This window comes from Electrona antarctica (assembly GCF_951216825.1).
Source record: "Electrona antarctica genome assembly, chromosome: 14".
Lineage (NCBI taxonomy): Eukaryota > Metazoa > Chordata > Actinopteri > Myctophiformes > Myctophidae > Electrona > Electrona antarctica.
The window spans coordinates 40,231,294-40,252,938 of record NC_136795.1 but is presented as its reverse complement, the minus strand read 5'-3'; the positions used below and the strand labels follow the sequence as shown (position 1 = coordinate 40,252,938).

At 42.0% G+C, this 21,645-nt stretch overlaps 1 protein-coding gene across 1 annotated transcript in view; it reads left to right on the top strand.

Moving 5' to 3' along the window:
* Positions 1–4,530: 4,530 nt before the first annotated feature.
* mrtfbb (myocardin related transcription factor Bb) overlaps positions 4,531–21,645 on the top strand; it is a 46,498-nt gene continuing 29,383 nt past the window's right edge. The window contains exons 1-3 of the mRNA XM_079521321.1: positions 4,531–4,646; positions 5,392–5,525; positions 18,553–18,767. Coding sequence (XP_079377447.1) covers positions 18,599–18,767 — 169 coding nt within the window. The 5' untranslated portion in view covers positions 4,531–4,646; positions 5,392–5,525; positions 18,553–18,598. The remainder of the gene's footprint in view (positions 4,647–5,391; positions 5,526–18,552; positions 18,768–21,645) is intronic.

Here is a 21,645-nt window from a genome sequence, read left to right as displayed (position 1 = left end):
TAAAATGAAACCAAATGGGCCCATAAGGGTCCATTTGGTTTAATTTTACTTTTTTTTTGTTTAGTTTACATTTAGTCAGTCCCACTAATTTGTGTAAGGAATCAGAAAATCAATGTTCCCATTTGCCCAGATGTCTGTGGCGGCCATATTGGGATTTACAAAAGGGGTGAGTGAGTTTGTGAATCAGTATACAGCAACAGCTTAATTAACTTCCTCGACTTTTACATTTCCATATGAAGCTGAGATGACTGTTGGTTCCATGTCAGTTACAGTAAATTGTTTACATTCTGAATCACTCATGATGTCAGCATTAATAACACATCTTTTACATGAGCTCAGCCACATTCTCAAGATGACATCTTGAATTCTTGCATATAGTCTAATTAGTCCAACGTGCTGCAGGAGCTGTAGACGCATGCTAATTAAGCATGAACAGACTAGAGTCTAATGAGGAATAAGTGTTGTTGATTATTATAAGACCGTCACACTTGATTGATTATCACACCGTGTGCTGACATTTTTTTTTTTTTACCATTGAGTTAATAGAGCCTGTCTGCTTTCTCAGGGAGATGAATTGAATCTTGTCAATCAGGTCAGCATTTGTGTCAGTCAGAACATGTCTAGGTTAGACATGACCTTTGACACGATCTAAATGGCTCAACAGAAGAGCAGGGAGATACAATTATACAACCACTGCAGGTGCCAAAGTTCTGGGCGATTTCTTATGTTGTCTCATATACTGTGGGGCGGGAGGCCGGGAGCAGGTGGCCAGACGAGAGTGCGGCAATTGTGCTCTGACAGACAGAGCTTCAATTAGAGCAGGGGTGGGCAACTTTGACGATGGAGAAGGGCCACCATGGTTCCACACTCACTCCAGAGGGCCACATTGCATATTACTGTTGCAAAAATAGCCGATCTTACGCACGCACACACACGCATGCATTCACACACAGACACAGACAGACAGACAGACAGACAGACAGACAGACAGAGACACGCACAGATGCACAGACGGTCAGACGCACACACACACACACACACACACACACACACACACACACACACACACACACACACACACACACACACACACACACACACACACACACACACACACACACACACACACACACACACACTTCTCCCACCCCTGGTTGTGTGACTTTGATTTGGAAAAAAGTCTGTGTAGAGGTTTGGCGGTATATGGCAATTCAAGCTTTGTTGGGTCTCCTGTGTATTGTAATACGAAGCACAACTCTTCGATCAGGCCTATTTACAGCCCACACGTTTTCCTGAGACAAAACTGATCTCCCAAGTTTAAACTGTGGGAGAAATTGGCAGCGGTGCACGCTGACTCAGCAGACGCTTGGCTGTCTCACGCCTCAAAAATCTAACCAGGGAATACGGATTTGACCTTCATTTAGCACATGTTGGCCTTCTACAAGCACATACTGGACCTCTTAGTGGGGTGCAGAGGTTCCTAGTAAGGGCATTTTATCAGGTATTTGACCAATCTGGGAACTAAATCGTTACCAAGACATTTCTTCACCAATGTGTTTCTAAAGGTGTCTAATAACATATACTAAAAGTTTGAAATTCAACTCCCGTGGGAAATTGAGTTATTAGCATAATATGTGACCATACCCCCTTAACATCCTATATAAGGCAAAAAAGTCAAAATTTCATCATTCTTTAAGTAGCATGTGACATATGAAACTAGGGGGTTTTCATGATTCTGAATCCATTCCAAGCATTAGTTTTGCACAAAAACACTCCTTGGGCTAAATTAGGCCATATCCCCTTGACCTTAATGTGCTGACCTCATCACGTTTGTGAGGCAGTTTTCCTCCCAAGGAGTGTTTTTTGTGCAAAACTAATGCTTGGAATGGATTCAGAATCATGAAAACCCTATAGTTTCATATGTCACATGCTACTTAAAGAATGATTTTTTTGCCTTATATAGGATGTTAAGGGTTTGGTCACATATTATGCTAATAACTCAATTTCCCACGGGAGTTGAATTTCAAACTTTTAGTACATGTTATTAGACACCTTTAGAAACACATTGGTGAAGAAATGTCTTGGTAACGATTTAGTTCCCAGATTTTCATAGATTTCTCTTACTATCCAGGGGGTCTCCCAGTAAAATGAGGAACAGTTTGACCTTATATTATATTTAGGCTATTCAAAAATCAAATCAAAAATATTATATTTTGGCTATTCAAAAACAACAGGTCGACCCGTTGTGAGTTTGTAGATTGCTTATATTCTAACTGTCTAACATATTTAGCCTGTAATTGTATAACATCATATTAGCATATTCTGCAAAACATTAATGAGCTGCATGGTGACACAATATTTCAAGTACATAGATGTCACTGTTTTGACAGCTCAAGCACATGCATTTTTTTCCTTCCAAACAACCAGAGCCAAGACTTTCCCATACATAATACGTTAGCAACAACAAATTGTGCTTCTGTGGTTGAGACATGTGCTGTGGTTTTCAACCCTTTTCATATCAGGGCCATTATTTATTCGGCATTTTAGCTACGGACCACCATTTGATGACATTTAGCGCCCTCAGACCCAAAACGAAATAATATTTTGTTATCGTTCGATAAGATTCTGTCCACAGTTCCAAGCTGTAGGCCTATTGTCTTATACATTCTCTTAATTTACTTCTTGTAATAGGTATATTCAGTGATTTCACTTAATTCAAATATCACTTCTTTTTTTGTTTTGTTGTGATAATCCTTCCTACTATAGAGTGTGCTGACCATATGGAGTTCCTCCCTGTCCCAAGTTAACCCCTGGGGGTCAAAAAACCTTAGGTTTCGTTTTTGGCTAGGTGGCCCAGCCTTCATCTAATCATGATAGAGAGGGGCCTTCCACCAATCATGATCGAGCGGGGGTGGGCCTAGGTGTGTGTGCTGTTGGCCTGTCGCGTGTCCCCCCACTGTAGTGCCTGCATGTGCACATCTTGTTACCGGGGCGGACCGCGGGTTTTTCCAAATCACCCAAAACACTGAATGCTCCTTTAACAATAATGTAACTCTTGAGAGTGTAAAATTAAACCAAATGGACCCTTATGGACCCTTTGGTTTCATTTTACACTCTCAAGAGTAAGAGTTAAAGAGCTATAAGGGTCCATTTTGGTACCAACTCTCCATAGCTGGGGACCACCTGGAACCCCCTGAAGGACCACTGGTGGTCCCCGGACCACTGGTTGAAAACCACTGGCCTATAATGCTGCTAGGGCAGTGGTTCCCAAAGTGGGGTCCGGGGACCCCCAGGGGTCCTTGATGGAGTTCCAGGGGCTCCCCAGCTAAATTATAGTTTGAAACCAAATGGACCCTTATGGGTCTGTAACTCCGAGAGTGTACAAATTTGTACACTCAGAGTTAAATTAACTTTGATTTTACAATAATACATTGGGAATTGGCCTGGGGTCCCACAGATAGAAATGTCATTAAATGGGGGACCGTAGCCTAATTCAGGTCAAACCAGGGGGGTCCTTGAGATTAAACTGGTTGAGAATCACTGCTAGAGCCGTAAAAATCTTCTCTTATGGGGGTCCCTGGCATGTCTTTTCAAATGGGGGTTCGCAGGCTATAATTAAAAAGTTTGGGAACCACTGTTCAGGAACAAGTTTGTAGAGATAGGTCACCAAGAGCATACATCCTTACATCCACTAGATGGCAGTGTTGTCCAAACAATAACATCAGTTTTGTTTGCTTGAGGGGGCGGGACATCTAATTTTATTTTGCAGCAATATTCAGAGTTAACAAGATGCAGCCTATAAGTAATGGCATAGATTGCATTGTTTAGGAACCAATGTGCTCACCTATACAAAACACTATATCTTTTAGTTCATCCAGTGCTGGATCACTACAGAGCAAAGGGACTATCACAATTAAGATTGTGTTAGAATGTTCTCCATCCTTTTCTGTTTCAAAATGCACATTGAGGCTGTCTGTTCTGGTGTAGCCTATACCTAATTACACTATGGACAGAGACCATAGATACTCCTGGTCAAAAAATAAATAAATACTTATTCAAAATTACATTATTAATACGTTTCAGCCCTAATATATACTGTATGCAGGCCATTTGGCCAATCTACATAAGCTCACATGTGTTGATGATTTTTATACATTTGGAAACTTTGGGACATTTGTATTACATTTGGAAACTTTTGGGACATTTGTACAATGAGTACTTTTACTTTTGGTAGGCCTACTTAAGTAAATGTTGATGCCAATACTTGTGTAGCCTATACTTTTCTATAATAGCCTACTGTATAGAAATACTGTATTTCTATAATGCAGTATTGACACTTTTACTTAGGTAAAACATGTGAGTACTTTTTCCAACACTGCCCAACAGCACCCTTACTTCAATTTATTTTGATTTGTCTGCCAAAACAGTACATGGAGGGTTAATTTAATGACATCATTCCATCCTCAGCCTGCAGCCAGTAAGCAGCCATCTTTTCCCAACACCAATATAACTCAATAACTCCACTTGCAGCTGGGAACGAGTTTGTTTGTTTGTCAATTAATTAGTTTATTAAGACAAGCGTGCAGCCTGCAGTGACGTCAGCTGCTTTCAATTATGTTTATCAACAATGGAGTAGTAGACTAAAGGTAAGACTTGTCAAAAAACTACATTTATTTTCATATACTGCCGGTTACTTTACTTAAAAAGTATTAAAGTATTGTGATGTCGTGATGTCGTATTTGGTATTGTCCGACAGCGTCGCGACATTTCTCAGTAGGCTATATGAGTAAACCATGGCTGTCGTGACGTGTTGGTTGGTTGTGCATGGTTCATGTTACAGTTTTGCTTTAGCATGAAATCAGTTTGCTGTTTGCACATTTTGTATTTTGTAGGCCTATACATTATGTTTGCGAAATAACATTGTAATTATTTTAAGTCATTGCAAAGTAGTGTGTGTGTGTGTGTGTGTGTGTGTGTGTGTGTGTGTGTGTGCGTGTGAGTGAGAGAGAGATGGAGAGAGGGAGAGAGGGAGGGAGAGAGAGTGTACTGTATGTGTGTGTGTACATTAACATGCAAACAAACAAACTCAGTATTATAATTTTAAATACAATTCTGTGGTCAGCTTCTGAATGTGTGTTTAATTTTATTTATTTTTTAAAATATACTGTATGTGTGTATATACATATACACCGATATATTCTCACCCAGTCCTATCAGAGTAATTTATTGTATTGTGTGTCTTTTCCTTTGCGAGGGAATATTATGTAATCCGGATTAAGTACTCTCCCAGGAACCTTTTGACCGCGGTGGCCTTATGATGCACATCCAATGTGGGTGTGGGATTTAGAGTTCAGTTGCTTCGGGCCTGAGTAAATACTGTATCCATTACAGGCACTGCTGTGACTGATGGAGGAAGGAAACGTCTGCAATCAGCCTAAAAAACTTCACTGTTTCCCATGGTCGGACGCAGGAAGGCCACTCCTGGGACATGACAGTGGATGAATAGAGGAAGTCAAAAACCAGAGGTATTATTGGGCTAGGCTATTTAATCCATTGAGCACCCGATTCTACAAAATGTCTTCTAAATCCTGACAATTTTCTGAAAATCCTATGTTTCTAATTTTCTATGTCAGTGGTACTCAAGGACCCCCAAATTATATATATTTGGCCGCCGACCCCCATCTAAAGATATTTTGTTCCAAGGACCCCCCAGAAGCAAAGATTTGAGTTACAAATGTTTGTAAGACTACGTTTTTTCTTTCCAATGGAAATATCCTAAAAAACAGGGTCGTAGTATAATCGGGGACTAGACTATTTGACATTCAATGTTATTTTTCCACAAATGAGACTTGAAAATATTGTATATTCGGCACAATAGGTAAATTCAAAGATTTGGACACATTTTCACGATTTCTCAAAAGTAGTAGATCTATGTATGAGCTTGTATATCTGCTATTTTTCAACAGTGGTTAAAAGCTGAGGTGACACAGATGCGTTCCAGGTCTTAATGGCTTAATGTAGTTCTCATTCAAATTGTCATTATTGATATCCAAGTTAACACAATCTTTGCCAAGAACGCGGGATCCCGTGTTTTTGCTTTAATGCCCGACTGAAGAAATGTGTCTCCGCTTAATAAGCTCTTGGAAGAGAAAATTATCTCAAATACGAACATATTCGTATTGGTTAGGTAAATAATACCAACTAAAATTACAAAAATAGTCTTCCCTCTACGTCATTACATCAATAAAGTGTTCAATGTCATGCAGGTAGTCGTGCAGGTATTCTCTGATTGAATGAATTCTGATGAATTGAAAATGGAGGACCCTGATGTAAACAATCCTGGAGGACGAGAATAGGCCAAAGTAACGTAGGCCTATAGAACCGTGCCAGAACCGTGCCAAAAAGGTCCAAATTACACGCCAGGTACACTGAAGTAAAACATGTGAGTACTTTTTCCACCACCGTATTCAATATACATCGTTTTTTTTAGAGATTGAGGTGGTCTTTCTAGAGACTGCAGCACTGCTTGTATTGGTGGATAACCCACAGAGTCTGGGCATGTTGCAGACTGCAGCACTGCTTGTATTGGTGGATAACCCACAGAGTCTGGGCATGTTGCAGACTGCAGCGCTGCTTGTATTGGTGGATAACCCACAGAGTCTGGGCATGTTGCAGACTGCAGCGCTGCTTGTATTGGTGGATAACCCACAGAGTCTGGGCATGTTGCAGACTGCAGCGCTGCTTGTATTGGTGGATAACACACAGAGTCTGGGCATGTTGCAGACTGCAGCGCTGCTTGTATTGGTGGATAACCCACAGAGTCTGGGCATGTTGCAGACTGCAGCGCTGCTTGTATTGGTGGATAACCCACAGAGTCTGGGCATGTTGCAGACTGCAGCGCTGCTTGTATTGGTGGATAACCCACAGAGTCTGGGCATGTTGCAGACTGCAGCGCTGCTTGTATTGGTGGATAACCCACAGAGTCTGGGCATGTTGCAGACTATAGCGAATGAGCTTGATGGCTCCCTTGTGGGCCAGACTGATGTGTTTTCTCTGCCCACTCTCGTATCCGTCCGTCTTGAGAACAGAGAGGCTGTGGTAACTGTGTGTGTGTGTGTGTGTGTGTGTGTGTGTGTGTGTGTGTGTGTGTGTGTGTGTGTGTGTGTGTGTGTGTGTGTGTGTGTGTGTGTGTGTGTGTGTGTGTGTGTGTGTGTGTGTGTGTGTGTGTGTGTGTGTGTGTGTGGTTACAGTGTTGTTGTTACCTGTTATTGCAGTGAACACAAATGTTTTCCCTAAATCCTTTTCTGGGGACACTCAAAACCATTATGTAGTTAGTAGGCCACTAAAACTATAATATAGGAAAGGCCAAAAATGGATGGTCCATGTATATGTACTTATGTAGGCTTTACTTACAGTGTGTGTGTGTGTGTGTGTGTGTGTGTGTGTGTGTGTGTGTGTGTGTGTGTGTGTGTGTGTGTGTGTGTGTGTGTGTGTGTGTGTGTGTGTGTGTGTGTGTGTGTGTGCGTGCGTGCGTGCGTGCGTGCGTGCGTGCGTGCGTGCGTGCGTGCGTGCGTGCGTGCGTGCGTGCGTGCGTGCGTGCGTGCGTGCGTGCGTGCGTGCGTGCGTGCGTGCGTGCGTGGGTGCGCGTGTGGGTGAGCATTTTTGAGCTCCTGGATACCCCTGGCTGCTGTGCATTGCCTGACTGCATGAGCGGGTGGGGGGGCATTCACAGAGCAAAGAACTAAAGTATCTCTGTGTTTCGCCGCTCGCTCCACCATTCTCTGTGATACTAGACAAAAACAGATACTCCCTCTGGCTCCCATGCAGACCCATAGTCAGTTTCCTATAGCAGCAGCTTGCCAATGAGCAAGCAAGGAAGTTATTTCTGTCCGATTCCGTGGTCTAGCCAGCCGCCCCTCGTCCACTCCACTCACCCCCTGCCAAGCTGCGTCCATGCTGGCCCTGTCGGCCCCATCATGCAGCAGCAGAGACAAGAGAACAAGATGTAAGCAGTGGAGAGGAGTTTATAGTGACGGCCTGGCGTGCCACTCGTGACTCGTATTAAGAGTTATGGGAAAGTTATGGTCGTTGAAATCAGGGAATTTCAGCGAGGGGGGGAGTGTGAAGGCGTTAACGCTAACTGCCTATATAGCCTGTATTTAAAGACAAGTACAACAGTTTGCTTTATGTGGAGTCCAGATTGAGGTGACTATTATCCCCCCCGAGCCTCCTCCATACAAAAGGAAAAGTCCCGTGCCCCACCACCCACCCCCCACTTCCCAGATGCTGTTCCTGGCTCATAATATTGGCTATTTTTAGCTGCATACTAGTAACTGTAACCTCCGCTGGCCTCATGGGCGGTGAGGTAATAATCAGTGTTTATTGTGGCTGAGATTACTTTCCACCGAATGTATCTCCTCGTCATCATCCATTGTTGTTGTGTCCCATATTGACTGTTAATCGCTCGCTGTCGTTTTCTCTCAATTCACACAGAGGAGATGTGGTGCATTTAACTCATACTAAGCTACCGGTATATATGACACTGTTTGTTGAGGGTCAATCTGAGAACCCATCATCAAAAAAGAAAGGAAAAACTGCAACCTCTTTTCCTTTGAGTTTGACGTTATTCAACAGTCTGTCTCGAGAGACTAGTTGAGGGTTGACCCTTATGATATAAGCAATACACCTGTATAATACCTGCATTACTTCATGATGAACAGATACAGCTTATCCACATACCAATAGAATCTTTATTGTCACGTCACAGTTTTACAAGTAAAAAAGTGTGTGAAATTCATTTTTGCGCATATACAGTAGTTCCCATCGTGTTATTTTTTGCAAGAAACAAAGAAAGGGAAGAAAAGAGAGATCAAGGGAGATCAAGGCAAGAAAGCAACATTTTAGAAGATTGTTCCACACACAGACAGCACACTCGTATAGGGTCTCTCTTATTTACAGTCTGTACAGCTGTACAACCAACCGGTCTCTTTTCTATAAGAAGAAAAAAACACATAGTAGCATTAGCAGCCAGAACCATCCTCATCGTTCAAACATTTTCACGATTTTTCAAAAATAGCAGACCTACAAGCTCGTAGCACGCCACTCGGTGGCGCGCTATGAGCTTGTAGATCTGCTATTTTTCAATGGCTAAAGTATAACATAATGCTTAGTTAAAACACCAAAAGGGGTTCCCGCCCCAAAATGGGTTATAGCTAATTAGCTAATGAATGGCACAGCTTATTATCTTATTTACAGTCTGTACAGCTGTACAACCAACCGGTCTCTTTTCTATAAGAAGAAAAAAAACACATAGTAGCATTAGCAGCCAGAACCATCCTCATCGTTCTCTTCGGTTTCCCAGTTTCCCACATACATAGCCTTGGCTAAACACAGTGTGTAATGGTAGAGTTTGTGTATGCAGTGGATTAGATGGCCAAGCCAAATTAGAAACTGAGAGTAGCTGTCATCACAGTGTGGCTTTCTGTTTATTTCTTGTCACCTAGCAAATGACAGGAACTCGAAAATGAATGTAAACTCACAGCGCTGAGGTTACAACAACAGCAACAGTCTCCTTGGAAGAGACAACACAGTCTCCACTGCAATGGCCGTGTAACTTAGTATTATTGTATTGATTTCCGATCACAGTTATCAACCTGAATATCATGGCATGTACAAAAATGTCATGTAATTTAAACCTTTGTCTTACCAGAAATGAACAGATGTTTTTTAGCAATTATTTTTAATTTAAATTCAGCCAAATATTAGGTGACTGTGTCATGCACACATTAAAGCGTAGGCTGAATCCCTCAATGTTCTTCTCTTTTGTAGTTCTGGGATTGATCATGCTGGAATCTAAAAAATGGCACCGAAATTGACAAACAACACATGAGAAATCATCCACAAGTTCCATTCTGTGGCTTTATACTCATCACGCTGTCACATGTAATCATCAGTGTGCCTTCGCAATGAGACGACTCTCGGTTGCATTTTGCACATTCCTTCAAACATTTCGCTGATTTATTGCCAATTTAGTCATCGTGCAGTTAGTTATTGTGGATTATCAGCCCAGTGTCTTGACTGGCCATTTGAATTTCATGTCATTTTTCAATTTGCAATGGTCATAGTTTTTAGTCAAATTTCAAGACTTGTAATTGTATGGATTTATGTGCTTTAGCTGCAAAGCCACTAATTGTTTACAGGTAAATGCTTGTCTGACTTGCCACGATGGTAATGCCGTCTGGTGTTTAAATAAGGCGTACTTGTAAAAGAAAAATGCCAAATTAAAAAAAAGTTTAATTTGTGTCTTCTGGAAAAATATAAATTGCCTTTCACAGTGAATGTCTCGGTTCCAACCCCCGCCGGCAGTGACAATGGGTTGAGCTGTTACTGTAAGTCAGTGGTTTTCATTATTGTCTCCACCAGGCCGAAGGCATGGGGAGAGAGTATGTTTTGCACTCCGTCCGTGTGTCCTTCCTTCCGTCCGTCCGTCCTTCCGTCCGTCCGTTATCAGCTAATCTCCGGCACCGTTGGCCCGATCCATGCCAAACTTTGCACACACACTCCCTGGATGCCAACGACGAACCTCTGCCCCAAATATTCCTCAACGGCCTGTTATAGCGCCACCATGAGGCCGATTTAGGCAAAACACATTTCTGTAGATTACTCGTACACATTTTATCCATACACCACACAATTCGGTATACACTATCTACATAGTCATGTGATCAACACGGAGCGGCACCATTTCCCATCTTCCATCCTGATTGGCTAAGATTGGCTTCCAAAGCTCACACGATTGGTCCGTTTCTAACAAAATGCCAGTGTGCAATTTCCGTGAAATTATACACGCACATTTCCGTGAAATTATACACGCACATTTCCACTAGGCCGAGGACAACATGCCACAATTTTTTTCCCCAAATCAGCCTCACGGTGGCGCTATAACAGGCCAATTCCTGTTTTTAGCTATAACTGCATCGATCTGTATACAACTTATGTACATATGCGCACTCCCTAGAGGCCATGGAAAAACATTGTCCCTGCATCCCTCCACATCTGCCGGTTATAGCGCCACCATGAGGCCGATTTCTGCAAAACACATTGCTTATGTTAGGCACAGATTTCATCCAAATCTCATGCAAATCGGTCCACATGATCTCTGTAGTCATGTGATCAAGACGAGTCTGTTGGATTTCTCAGATTCTACACTGATTGGCTAAGATTGCCTTCCAAAGTATTCAGTTTCGTTCAAAATGCTGCACGTCCTGCTCATCCAGAATTCTATCCTCAGAGATGCTATGAGTGATCTGGCTCTGCATTTCCTCAACAAAATGAAGACAATTGTTGCAACAAAAAAAAAAGAAAAAACATGTTTATATTACTCCTAAACATTTTGCCAAACATCTCACACAGTCCTATCCTCCTGGTGGAGACCTGTGCCCAGAAGGGCACTTTTTCTAGTTTATTCTACATCTGAGCCACGGACCACCATTTGATGACATGTAGGGCAGTATTATGCGTGTCTTAAGTACCAGGTCTTATTACTTAATTTAAGACCTGGAGGCGTGATCAATGCCATTTGGCTATTCTGAGTGGCCAAACAGCATTGACCACGCCTCCAGGTCTTAAGTTAAGTAATAAGACCTGGTACTTAAGACACGCATAATACTGCCCGTAGCCTCTCAGACCCAAGACGATAAAGAATATTTTGTTATCGTTGGATAAATATTTTGTCCACAATTCCATGCTGTATTGATGCTGGTCCCATTAGGAGAGATAACAGGCAAACGTTGATCAAAATTACAATTCTTCTACATTCTGTAATTGTGTAGACTTCAACAATTTAACTCTTGAGAGTTTTACACAGGTCTCATTTTACACTCTCGGGAGTTAAAGATCTATAAGGGTCCAATGGTTGGTTAAGAACTTAACTTAATTTAGGCTGAGCTCACACCTTTAATGCAATTCTCGTGCTCGTTGGATCAATGCTGTGTAGTATCATGGCCGTCCAATGCATTTCCAATGGAGGTCACATGGTTTGACACAACATTGTGTTGTATGAGGGGGAGGGGCGCAGTCGAAACACAGCTGAAAGCCATACAACAGACCCCTCCCCCTATGTTGTGTCAAACCATGTGACCTCCATTGGAAATGCATTGGGCGGCCATGACACAACACATCATTGATCCAACGAGCACAGAGAATTGCATTAAAGGTGTGAGTGCACCCTTAGCTGGGGACCACCTGGAACCCCCTCAAGGACCTCTGGTGGTACCCGGACCACTGCTTGTAAGTCCATGTGTGTGTGTTATCGTCATGACCCTGTAAAACAGCTGCCACGCGATGTACCATGATTTCCCAGCTCATGTTACGGCTAATCTAAGATAGCAAACACAATGCAATCACGTGTATGCACATATGTAAGCGTGCGCATTTATGTACATGTGTGCACGCATGTTATTTTGCGCCGTCACAGACATGCGCACGTGTGTGTGTGTGTGTGTGTGTGTGTGTGTGTGTGTGTGTGTGTGCGTGTGCGTGTGCGTGTTTGTGTTGTTGATAATGATGATGATGATGCCAAAGGCATGCCTTTTCAGCCTCTCTCGGCAGCTGCATGTTTAGCGTGGCTTCAAAGTGAACTCAGGCCTACAGGGATTTCCCTCTGGCTTTCCCACCATCTGCAGTGCGTTGTTGGACTGCCTAGGAGTGTTCATGGGACTTGATAGCACAGGGTGTTTGTTTGGGTCACTCCTCTGTGAGAATCACACCTCTGACACATCAGTCTTTCTGATACCATCAAAACAATGCTCATAAATAATTGTACTTATTTGTATGTGAATGACGCACAGACATACCCCACATCTTAACACTTTGACTCCATAATACGATTGACCCGCATTTTAATCAAATATTCTACGCTGCCGAGATTGTTTTATTACCTTTAGATCATACGCTGAAGTATCTGGGCTTTTGATCGGCGAAAATACGCCGAAGATAGGTTCCCCCGTGTGTTGACTTCCATCGCACCACCCGCCATCTTGCTACGGCAAGATGGCGGGTGGTGCGAGGCGGTTGTAGTCAGACAAAACCCCCGTTCACTTGCATTGGACTCAATTTTCCAGAAGCCCTAGCAGCCCAGCGCATGTGTCGATTTCCGGTTTCGACATCATAACAAGAAGCTTCCACCAGCTCCGCAGCAAAGACGGAGTTTCTTTTTAATTATTAAAATACAGCGAATTAAACAAATAGCGGGAATGTCGTATTATGCAGCGGCGGAACACTGGAGTAAACAATTCTCGGCATTGTATGTTGAGGTGTCTGTCAATCCCTGATTTCCCCCTCTGGGGCTGCACAGTACGGCTCCTAATAGGATGCAGAGAAGCAATTTCCCTACAGTGATCCATCACTAGAAATATCTTCCTTTTAAGTTTAACAGACTCCCTGACTGTGCCTCCAGAATGTCTTTGGATGTACTTAGGGCCAGATACAACAAACCTGCTACATTTGCTGGTGAAGCCATGAAGATAAAAGCACCACAAGAAGAGGAGAAAGAAAGAAAATGTGTCTTTTGTAAACCTGCAATAGATCACCCTGCAGGGCCTTTTGAAAAAGGCAGCACATGCCTGGCAGTTTCAGAGACAAACTCCAATAACTTTCGCTTAGTTTGACATGATAGTAGTTTGACATGTGGATGGAGAAGTATGTGCCTGCATGCATGCCCAAGACCAGATTTCAAACATGCACATCAAAGCGTGCCGTGAGCCTTATTCTGAGCCACCGCACCAGGATTCAAGTTCACCCACAGTCTCTGGGTTTCGCTGCAAATGCCAAGGTGAGCCAGGAGGACCTTTCGTTTCGATAACACCCACGAAGTGCATCTGAACTTGGTCACGTCACGTGTGTTCAGCATTAGAGAAGGTCAGGGGATTATGTCTAAAGGTTTCTCTCATAGCCCATAAGTGGTCGTTTTAAACTAGCTCAAGGGTTGTTTTTCTAGTATTGTTAGCTGCCTTTGCGGGTGTCGTTCTTCTGATGTGGAATCTAAAGTGGCCGTATTAGCTGCAAAACATAGTTGGATCTCGACACTTTGCCGTGAGCGGTGCACTGTAACTGGAGAATAATTCAGCATAACTCTAAATATGCTACTGCTGTTTTCTTTTTACAGACACCTGAGATGGAATGTTTTAAAAAAATGCTTTGATGTAGTAAGACTGCTCTTTAAGAAAAAGACGTGTGGGTTTTACCTCAGAAAAAATATATTTTTAAAACCTCTTTTAGCTTTAACAATAATATATTATAACTTGGCTATTCTGTCTTTTGGTTGATGTGTAACCCCGATCTTACTTGTCATGAATTGTAAATTTCCAATTGTAAAGGTCCAGTTGTTAAAGATGGAGTGCCGTGATTTTTTTCCAACCTAAAACATGATCATCAGGTATTATTATTATTATATAAGGAGGAAGGCATTTTTCAAAAAAGTGTACACTATTTGTTAAAATGTAATTTGTATGTGGACACGCCCACCAGTTCATTAAGTACTGTATTCCCGGTTTGCCTGTTGGGCGGTGATGGGTGGTGATCCACCTGAACTGAAGCCACACCCACAGCTGTTGTGTATGTATGATAAAGGGGGAGACGTTACAGGGGAGGGGATAATATTGTGATGTCACTATACAGTATGTCACTGTTTTTTTCATTGGCACGTTGACTGTCAAGATCCAGAAGGACCCCTAGGGCCTAGGGGTCCTAGGGGGCCTAGGCAACCTGTCTTACCTGGTCAAACCCCACGCCAAACACCTGGGTGTGCTTTTTGACTCCGAATTTAAATTCGATAAACAGGTAAACGCAGTTGTGAAATCAAGCTCCTTCCACCTCCGCTCCATAGTCAATATAAAACCATACCAGTGAAATTCAGAATTCATTTTAAATGTACATTCAGTGATTTCACTTAATTCAACTATCACTTATTTTTTCTTGTTTTTTGGATAATCCTCCCTACTATAAAGTGTGCTGACCATATAAGGAGTTCCTCCCTGTCCCCAGTGAGCCCCTGGGGTCAAAAAACCCTAGTTTCGGTTTGGGCTTTGGGTGGCAAAGCTTTCATCCAATCAGGATGAGAGGTGCCTTCCTCCAATCATGATCGAGTGTGGCTGGCATTGGTGCGCGTGCTGTTGGTCTGTTGTACTTCCCCCACTGTAGAGCGTGTGCATGTGCACATCTTGTTACCGGGTGGACCGGGTTTTTTTCCCAAATCACCCAAATCACTGAATGCTCCTTTAAGTCTCTTTTATTTGTTTATAAAGCTCTGAATGGCCTAGCCCCTGCCCACATCACAGACCTGGTAAAATACCCCCCCCCCCCCCCCCCCCCACCACCACCACCACCACCACTAGGCAGCTCAGATCCACGGACCTTGAGCTTCTAGATTTCCCGACGACCAAGTTGAGGCTTAGAGGCGACCGTTGCCTTCTCGGTTTCAGCCCCTAGGCTGTGGAACACCATCCCCTACTCAGAACCTCCCCCTCCATTGACCTTTTTAAATCCAGACTTAAAACCCTGTTTTACTCCCAAGCATTTGATTGCCTGTGACTTTGTTCTTGTTTATAAACCAGTATATCATTTTGATTTTTATGATAACCTTAGTTTGCTTATAATTGTGCTTTTAAGGTCGGTAATTTTCTTTTTGTTGCTGTGTTCTCACTATCTGTCGTGTTGATGAAATGTCTGTACAGCACTTTGGTACAATGGAAATAGTTTTTAAATGCTTTTAAATGCTAAGTGCTTTATAAAGGTGAAGGTTTCCGCCTCCAGGAAGAAACAACCACACCAAGGGTTCTAATGAAGTACTGTCACCTCATAAACACATGAAAAACTGGAAAAAAATACAAAAATCATGGCACTCCATCTTTAAAGGGACACTTCACCCTTTTTGCAAAAAAATATATGTTAATGACGTTTTGGAAGCTTTAGAACACTTTCCTGGGGGTCTTTATGTGTGTAATATGTGGTTTTAGATATGTTAGATTGTAGCAGTGAGCCCAGTGTCTCTGATGTCATCGACACTGGGCTCACTTCCTTCCTGGACTACAATTCCCATAATACTTTGGTGCACTGCTCCTCCTTGTGGATAGGGGGATGGCTGTCTTACTGAGACAACATCTAGTCCAGGAAGTAAGTGAGCCCAGTGTCCATGACATCAGAGACACCGGGGTCACTGCTACAATCTAAAATATCTAAAACCACATATTACACACATAAAGACCCCCAGGAAAGTGTTCTAAAGCTCCAAAACGTCATTAACATGTATTTTTTAGCAAAAAGGGTGCCAGTCAGAAATACAGTAAGTATTCTTCCAGGACAGTGGTGTTAATGGGCCATACTGGAAGTGTCTACCAGTGTAAACTAAGGAGCATTTGGAATTGGATTATGGATTGAAGATGAACCGTGCTTTGAAAGCTGGCCTCGGATGGGATTCAAATGGGGGTCAAGTTACAAATTGCCTTGGCTGCATGGTTGCTTTTTAGACAACGCATTAACAGGACATGTGCTTGAATTCCCGCTTGGAATTCACCCCTAATTTGATTTCAATCTTCCTCATTTCAGGTTATTGATTCACGTTGTTCTCTGTTACACCACTCACTGTTCACTACTTGTGTTTTTATAATAGGAAGATGTGAGATGAGATGAGCGCACCAGTATTCATCGTTTAAACATCACCGCTTCATGTAATGCCAGTTGGGTGTATTTCGGGAACTCGGTACTCTTGGGAGGGTGGCCCACAAAGAAATTGTGAAATTGTGAAAATAAGGCTCAAGGAATTTAATCTAGCTGATAGTCATTTGTTGAGCCATAAGGCTTACAATTTACAATTTACAATTTAGGCATTTAGCAGACGCTCTTAATCCAGAGCGACTTACATTAGGCAAGAACAAAAGCATGGGAATACATCACATATATAAAATGCATTTATCAAGAAACATGCGTAAGCTAAGAACGTAACTAGAACATATCTATATAATGACACTATACATATTAACTATACATATATACTATACTATGCTATACATATGTACTATGATGTGCTATGACTACATACAATGCAATTATTGTGCTGTCTACATGACCTGCTATAAGTCTGTTTCAAATGCTATCTAAGTCTAAAAAGTGCTATCTAAGGGCTTCTAAGGGCTATCTAAGGGCTTACTGTGTACATAGTTTTAATTTCATCTAGCAGATAGAACAGTCATTTGTTGAGCCATAAGGCTTACTGTGTACATATTCTTCCCACACAAGCTGCTTTGGTCACACATCTACTGTATCTGTATCTAGGAAATTCCTGGCTTTGTAAAACAGAAATATGTCACGATCTGAAAATAGCCTAAACCTCGTCATCGTAAAATCAATTGCCTAGGATTTTATTATACCGTATTTATTATAAGAGTAGTAGCCTACACTTAATATTATATTATATACACGATAAGGCATGTATGTGATGTTTAGTTTGTGTCTGACACACATATTTGGATAAGAACATTATGCATCATTGTGTAATGTGTAATAACAGTGTTGTTTTTCAAAGGAAACAATGTGAGAACATCTCCATGTGCGCCCAGGCCAGTCTTTGGGGGAGTTGTGTTAACAAGAATGTTTGTCTGTCCCGGCTGCGTGTGTGTACATTAATTGGAAAATAAGGGTGCAGTGAGCATTCACAACCAGGAAGAACAAATTCCTCCTTCGTCCTCACCAAAAACATTATTAACGAAAACCCATAATATTATTTCTTTAAAAAAAAAGATTCTTCTCATAAAGAAGAGGCATGGGAATCAATATCGATGCTATGTAATGTAATTTGTAGAGTCAACCATGCGCCAAAACAAATAGCATGACAAAAACCTCCTTTGGGAGGTTAATAGAAAAGTTACACAACGCCCAAACTATTTGGAAGAGCATATCTTGTTGTGAAATAAGATCACATTCGTCTGGCTCATTGATTGATTGAAATATTTATTAACAGTTTGCAGAATTACAGTACATTTCAAGCACAAACTCAATACAAAGACTGTTAACTGTGAGTGGACGACCCAATTAAGCATTACACTTTCATGGAAAGAAGAAGGTACTTCATACGTTCTTTTAAGAATTTCTTAAGTTTCGATAATTTTGAAGTCAAGCAGTAAAGTACTGTAACACTAAAGGTTAAACACATAAGAAGATAGCAATTTATTTTTTATTTTTTATTCTAATCAAAGTTCATGTTCATGTACTTCAAAGCAACGTTATGAATAGGCGTGTCAGATGCTACTTTTTGTGCCAAATGCCAATGCAGTATGTCTATAATATGCGTCAGAAAAGGGTTCTCAAACTCTTCTATGCCTTTGAACCTCCTTGTAGAGAAACATTTAGTTGAGGGCATTGACCGCATCTTTGAACCAATGTGCTGCAAAATTATTCTGTAATAAAAAAATAATCAAATTATTATTACATTTATATAAAAAACTGATATTGATTTCTGTCCTCTCCCTAAAAATCCCAACCCCTGCGTTGGTCCCTCAGGTGCCGTGCTTCACCAGGAGTCTGGGAAAACGTCCAGAACGACCCCATGATGGGGTCTCGGGGAAGTCTGTCTGTGGACGGGGATCCCGAGGTGATGGGAGGAGAGCCCAGCTCCAGCCCGTGCAGCGGGGCGGTCACTCACCACCTGGAGGAACTGTCTCTGCAGCAGCAGCAGCACAGCCCAAGTCCTGTGGCCCTCACGGAGCGCAAGAACGGTGAGTACTGGACCTCTACAGTAATAATAATAATACAACTTTATTTGTATAGCACCTTTCATGACATGAAATGCAGCTCAAAGTGCTTTACAGAGCAATGGAGAGGGAAAAAAAAGAAAAGAAAAGCAAGGCATAAACATTAAAAAACAAGAGCAGTAATGCAATACAGTGAGGACATGAATAACAAAAAATTAAAAAAAAACAAATCAATTAAAAGCAAGGGTGTAGAAGTGGGTCTTGAGCTGTGCTTTAAAAATGTCTACAGAGGCTGCCTGTCGAAGGTACAGTGGGAGTTTGTTCCAGTGACCCAGTGACCCAAACCCTGATCTATTCTTCCATCGATCATCCATTTAAAGAGCAATTTAAGACAGTGGAAAACAAGCTCTTTCCTCCAATTAGTTAGACTCGCAGGGGTTCTCAACGTTTTTGGCCGGGGACCCCCGGAAATGCTTTGGCAATGTCTCGGGACCCCCGTCCCGCCCCCTCCCGACCACCAATATAAATTGACTACTACAATAACCTTAAACCATTTTGGGCGGGAACCCCTTTTGGTGTTTTAAGCATTGTTATAATTTAGCTATTGAAAAATAGCGCGCCACCGAGTGGCGCGCTATGAGCTTGCAGATCTGCTATTTTTGAAAAATCGTGAAAATATTATTATTATTATTTTAAATAATTTGGGGACCCCCTAAAATAATTTGGCGACCCCCCGAGGGGTCGCGACCCACGGGTTGAGAACCCCTGAGTTAGAGGAGAGAAGTGAGGAATTACATCGTAATTGCGTTGGGATGCCTATACAATACATATCCACATAGTTCAAATAGTTTAAATCAAAGCAGGTTCTTGGGAAACTGGTTTATTTAGGCTACCTATAAGCTGTTCTCCAATATAGGCCTTTAAATAATTCGGGACGGATATGTACAGTATTTTTGAAAGACTAGGTGACTTATGTTGCTTTGACATGCATGGTCCTTTCCGAAGACAAAGAAACGTGGTTGTTATTGCCAATTGAGTGTCATGATCACAGAGCTTGCCAGATTCCAGTCAGGAATTGCTCCCCGGGCATATCAGTCTTAATAATGGGCTGTACTTTGTACACATCTGGTAGGCAGGCTGGCATTCACCAACAATGAGGCACAACAACATTTTGCCTAATCCCCAAATGGAGCAACCGGTAACATGGGGACATACTATATAGGAGATCAGTGCTGTTCTGAGTGGCTTGCTGATTAAGGAAATGTAAATGCAAGCATCAACGACGATGATCGAATCCCATATTTTTATGTATTTATTTATTTATTTCATTGAGGATATTTTAAACGTGTGTATAATCCTCAATTTCACAATGTGTAACACTGATGCTTATTAAGTCTGTATTCAATTCAAATCTAAACGCTCCCATGTTTTGAATCTATTTTGTTAACGGACAAAGTCATACATAAGTTTGACAACAGACCGCTTGGAGAGCATAATAATCTTATTCATCATGGCTTCATCTGGTCAAGAGCTACTAAGGGATTGAACACCTGCTCTTTATAGGAACATTGTTCTGTTTAAGCAGTGTTCCTGGACCACTGAAACACCTGGCATTTATTACAATTAGAGTCATTTCCTTTTAGCTCATTTCCCATCTAGTGATGAATGCTATTGTTGAGTTGAAACTATCTACTACTAACCGTAAAGTCTTTCATATGAGGCTCTGTCTTCGCTCATCTCGGTCCCTCCTTCACATTTCTTTTGAACCCGGTTTTCTGTCTTTCTTTTTTATCAAACTTGACATTAAACAGGGCCTCTTCTGAGTAAATATTACTTACAAATAATATGTTTGGGTTTTCTTTTGCAAATAAAGACAACAGATAAGATCGGAATGAAGATTCGACACGGACTGCAGTGAATCAAAATGGCATTATATCGCTGAGTGAAAGATGAAACTGAAAAATCACAACACAAGAACTATATCCAGTTTATCACCAAAATGTGACACAGAGATAAATATTTGGTGACCCAGCAGGGGACATACAGTGTGTTTGTTTTGCATAATACTAGTAGTGACACAACATTTCAGAGAAGAATACAAAAAAAACTCACAGCCTTCTTTCTCGTGTAGCTTTTCACACTCAGAATGACCTGGAACAGCTGGTTGCAATATATAGTATACACATATATATATATATATATATATATATATATATAGTATAGGATAGTAGTCTGACAGGAAATGGGAAGACAGATGGGGAGTGACATTCAGCAAAGGGCGTCGGGATCGGGATTCGAACCCGCAACACGCATTTGCAGCCTATAGGCGCTCGGACCAATACACCAGCGGCCCAGACCGGTTGCAATATTATTATTATTATAATTTTTTGTGGCTTTCGCCTTTTTTTAAAAAAATTTATGGAGGGATAGACAGTAGGCTGACAGGAAATGGGGAGAGAGATGGGGGGGGGGGGTGACATGCAGTAAAGGCCGCCGGGATCGGGAGTCGAGGTGCCTGAGTGCCTGGACCGCTGAGCCACGGCCCAGACCGATTGCAATATTTCTGACCAAAGAAATCACGTGCAGAATGAAAATGGTGCCTAGCCTGCGAGACTAGTTCAGGCAGATATTCTCGAGAGGGTTCGCACGCATGTGCAGCTCTGTGTGGGAGATGTAGTCTGTGTGACGTGTCAGACAAGCAGCTGATCAATTGGCTACTTGAGCTCACCTGATTCATCGCACTTCCTCCTGTTGTATTGTCACTGTCAGTGATGTATGTTATATGTGCTTTGAGGAAGGAAGGCACTACAGTTTAAGCCCTTTTTAATAATTCACAGGGTGCAAGTAAAACTTGACGTTTCGCTGTATCGGTCACATCTTCAAATCTTCGTCAGACCTGACG